Below are 4,443 nucleotides of genomic sequence, written 5' to 3' on the forward strand. Positions count from 1 at the left end.
TATATATATGTATGTATGTATGTATGTATATATACATATACATTTATATATATATATACATATATATATGTATATATATACATATATATGTATATATATACATATATATATGTATATATATACATATATATGTATATATATACATATACATATACATTTATATATGTTTATATTTATGTTTATATATATTTATATGCTTATGTATAGATTTATATATACATTTATATATATATTATATATATTTATGTATATATTATATATATGTATTTATATATATATGTATATATATATTTATGTGTGTGTGTATTTGTGTATGTGTGTGTGTGTGTATATGGATGTGTATATACATAAATGTTTAAACAATATATATGCATATTTATTTATTTATTTATTTTTGTACGTGTTTATATATATGTATATATTTATATATCTATGTATAAACACACACACACACACACACACACACACACACACACACACACACACACACACACACACACACACACACACACACACACACATATATATATATATATATAAAAGAGGGCGACGGTGCTAGAGATTGTTCATCTGCCCGTCCTCAGCCTACCCTACACTGAGGAGATCGACTCTCCGTTGCCCTCTTCACCCTCTCAACTACAGGCTTCTCTTTCGCCAGGTGAAAACACATCCTCTCCTCTATACCCCTCCTCTCCCTTTCCTCTTCATACCTGAAGATGGAATCTAGGCGGATTTCAAAACTTGTTCTCTCATTATTAACAATCTAGATTGTGCATTGTTAGTTTTCTACCATAGGATGAACACGGTAGTGTGTGTTGCCATTCACATATATATGTATATAAACATGTATATATGTATGTATTTGTAAATGCACATATATATGTATATATACAGATATATGTATAGGGTCATTAGGCGATACGTCAGTAGTATTTTTACACATGTTTTTGTGTATGTTTGGTTTTATCACACTTTTATACTCGTCTGTACGTTCGTACAGTATTAAGATAAAATAGGAATTATTATTTATATAATAATTTACGAGAAGGGAATTCCTTCCAGAGATGATTTATTTGCAAGTATTGCCAAGATTTGTGTGCTTTTTACGACGGACAGAGCACCGGCAGCCCTTTGGCCATCGAAACATTTACGTTTGAATATTTTTGTAAATTCACAGTCTTTTAAGGAAATGGACTATACAACGTAGACCGCTCTTGCTAATGAAACGCTATAGTGAAAATTATTATTTACTTTCCTTAGGATCCATCTAATATGGTGTTATGAGCGTATATACATATTTTCTCGTGAGTGGGCTTTTTAAAATTATATTTGTTTATATTAAGGCCATTTAACGGCTTCACGAATCCATACTGTTTACCATTCAGCCATTCATATAAAGTCAATTCCAGGCTTCAACGATCGACGGGCGCCGCAAGGGAGCATGCCTCTTCTGCCAAGAGTATTTCATGGACCTCTATCTGCTGGCAGAGCTAAAGACAATCTCTCTGAAGGTCACCACTGTCGACATGCTGAAGCCACCCCCAGATTTCAGGTCAGTCACCTCATCAGTCGGTTAAAAACCCCGCTAAGGACAATAAACATACAGTCACAGACAGTCACGGACGCGGGCACGGGGCACGATCACAGACATCCATGGACAACATTCAAAGCACGCAACTCACAACGCACAACGCACGTAACATGTGTAATACACATACGACGCACAAACGTATGCACATATACACACATTTACACCCGCACGCGCGCATATTACACTTAACCCATTCGCCCCATGTGGCAAGAGAATACATGCCATGCCCACTGTAATACACGTATATTTATTGTATTTACACATAAATGGCTCTACAAGTTCTTAATCACCAAATAGCCAGTTATTAGAAACTACCTTTCTCACCTGTTTACCCTTTTCTTTCACTTTAAGAAAGGGTCTTTTGTATCATTTCATTGTCTAAAATGTTTTAATGACAAATTAATAATCATAACATTAATACCAATAATGACAGTATCGATAGCAATGTTATTAATTTTCCTGCTGAGCACATGTGGAGCCATCTGTATGTAACAAAATTCACCAAAAACTACAGGGGACAGAACATAAATCCGGGGCGAATGGGTTAATACATACACACATACCCATATGCACACATACCCATATGCACACATACCCATATGCACACATACCCATATGCACACATACCCATATGCACACATACCCATATGCACACATACCCATATGCACACATACCCATATGCACACATACCCATATGCACACATACCCATATGCACACATACCCATATGCACACATACCCATATGCACACATACCCATATGCACACATACCCATATGCACACATACCCATATGCACACATACCCATATGCACACATACCCATATGCACACATACCCATATGCACACATACCCATATGCACACATACCCATATGCACACATACCCATATGCACACATACCCATATGCACACATACCCATATGCACACATACCCATATGCACACATACCCATATGCACACATACCCATATGCACACATACCCATATGCCCACATACCCATATGCACACATACCCATATGCCCACATACCCATATGCCCACATACCCATATGCACACATACCCATATGCACACATACCCATATGCACACATACCCATATGCACACATACCCATATGCACACATACCCATATGCACACATACCCTTATGCACACATATCCTTATGCACACATACCCATATGCACTCATACCCATATGCACACATATCCTTATGCACACATACCCATATGCACACATACCCATATGCACACATACCCATATGCACACATACCCATATGCACACATACCCATATGCACACATACCCATATGCACACATACCCATATGCACACATACCCATATGCACACATACCCATATGCACACATACCCATATGCACACATACCCATATGCACACATACCCATATGCACACATACCCATATGCACACACACCCATATGCACACACACCCATATGCACACACACCCATATGCACACATACCCATATGCACACATACCCATATGCACACATACCCATATGCACACATACCCATATGCACACATACCCATATGCACACATACCCATATGCACACATACCCATATGCACACATACCCATATGCACACATACCCATATGCACACATACCCATATGCACACATACCCTTATGCACACATATCCTTATGCACACATACCCATATGCACACTTACCCATATGCACACATACCCACATACATACCCATACAAAGATACTCAGATACAAAGATATTCAGATACACATACATATACACCCACATGCGCTCACACATTCACATGCGCTCACATATGCTCACGTGCGCACCCCTCCTCCCCCCCCCCCCCCCCTACACACAAGAATTTAAGCTAATTATTATGGGAACACATAACTAGTTGGAATCCAAAGCACTTCCCTATGATAATTGAAAAATTAATCACTAGTTTTGATATATTTAATATGACATCAATGCTTATTTAAGAACATAGTTACATTTTCTAAATCTACTAAATCATAGTTAGATATTTATATTGAGCATGTGTTATTGTTGTAAGAATAATTTATTACACTAACACACATATATATATATATATATATATATATATATATATATATTTTCACAAACTCACAAATAGTGTTACATTCAAAAACATATTCATACACTTTATTCACAAACTCATGCTTATTCTGTATCCACAAACACATTCACATAAATGATGTTAATGATCACATACACATGCCCTGTTAAAATTATACTGTTATAAGCATATACAAATTGATGTCATATTGAATATATCACTATCTTCACAAATACATTCAGTGTTATGCACACACATGCAAAACCTTTGCTAAAGTATCAGTAGTTGTACGGGCGAGATGTGGTTTAAAAGCAAAAAATTCCTTATTAATTTTCAGGTCAAACTTTGAGGCCACTCCCCCCCCCATCCTAATCGACAACGGCTTGGCTGTGCTCGAGAATGACAAGATTGAGAGACACATCATGAAGAATATTCCAGGAGGTCACAACCTCTTTGTTCAGGACAAGGATGTTGCACAGCGGACTGAAAACGTTTACAGCGTAATTTGAATAATTTTTGTTCTCTATTGTGATGCTTGAGCGAGTGAGTGAGAAAGATTCAAAATAAATCGATAAAGGATAAACGAGAGGGAGAGGAGAGAAGGGGGCACAAGTAAGGGGAAAGGGAAAGTGGGGGAATAACTTATTTACCAAGAAAAGGAGTGAAAGGAAAGGGTATTATGTATTATGCTTTAGATTTATATTTTTTGATGTTCTACCGTATATACAACAGGATTTTCCAGTTTTCTTTCCTGGAAACTAGAACTTTTGCCTGCATTTCTTGTTGTA

At 36.8% G+C, this 4,443-nt stretch overlaps 1 protein-coding gene across 1 annotated transcript in view; it reads left to right on the forward strand.

The window, feature by feature from the left end:
• Positions 1–4,179, forward strand: part of LOC125031863 (chloride intracellular channel exc-4-like) — a 31,746-nt gene extending 27,567 nt beyond the window's left edge. The window contains exons 2-3 of the mRNA XM_047622850.1: positions 1,410–1,552; positions 3,993–4,179. Coding sequence (XP_047478806.1) covers positions 1,410–1,552; positions 3,993–4,164 — 315 coding nt within the window. The 3' untranslated portion in view covers positions 4,165–4,179. The remainder of the gene's footprint in view (positions 1–1,409; positions 1,553–3,992) is intronic.
• The last annotated feature ends 264 nt before the right edge of the window (positions 4,180–4,443 follow it).

Source organism: Penaeus chinensis, chromosome 13 (genome assembly GCF_019202785.1).
Source record: "Penaeus chinensis breed Huanghai No. 1 chromosome 13, ASM1920278v2, whole genome shotgun sequence".
Lineage (NCBI taxonomy): Eukaryota > Metazoa > Arthropoda > Malacostraca > Decapoda > Penaeidae > Penaeus > Penaeus chinensis.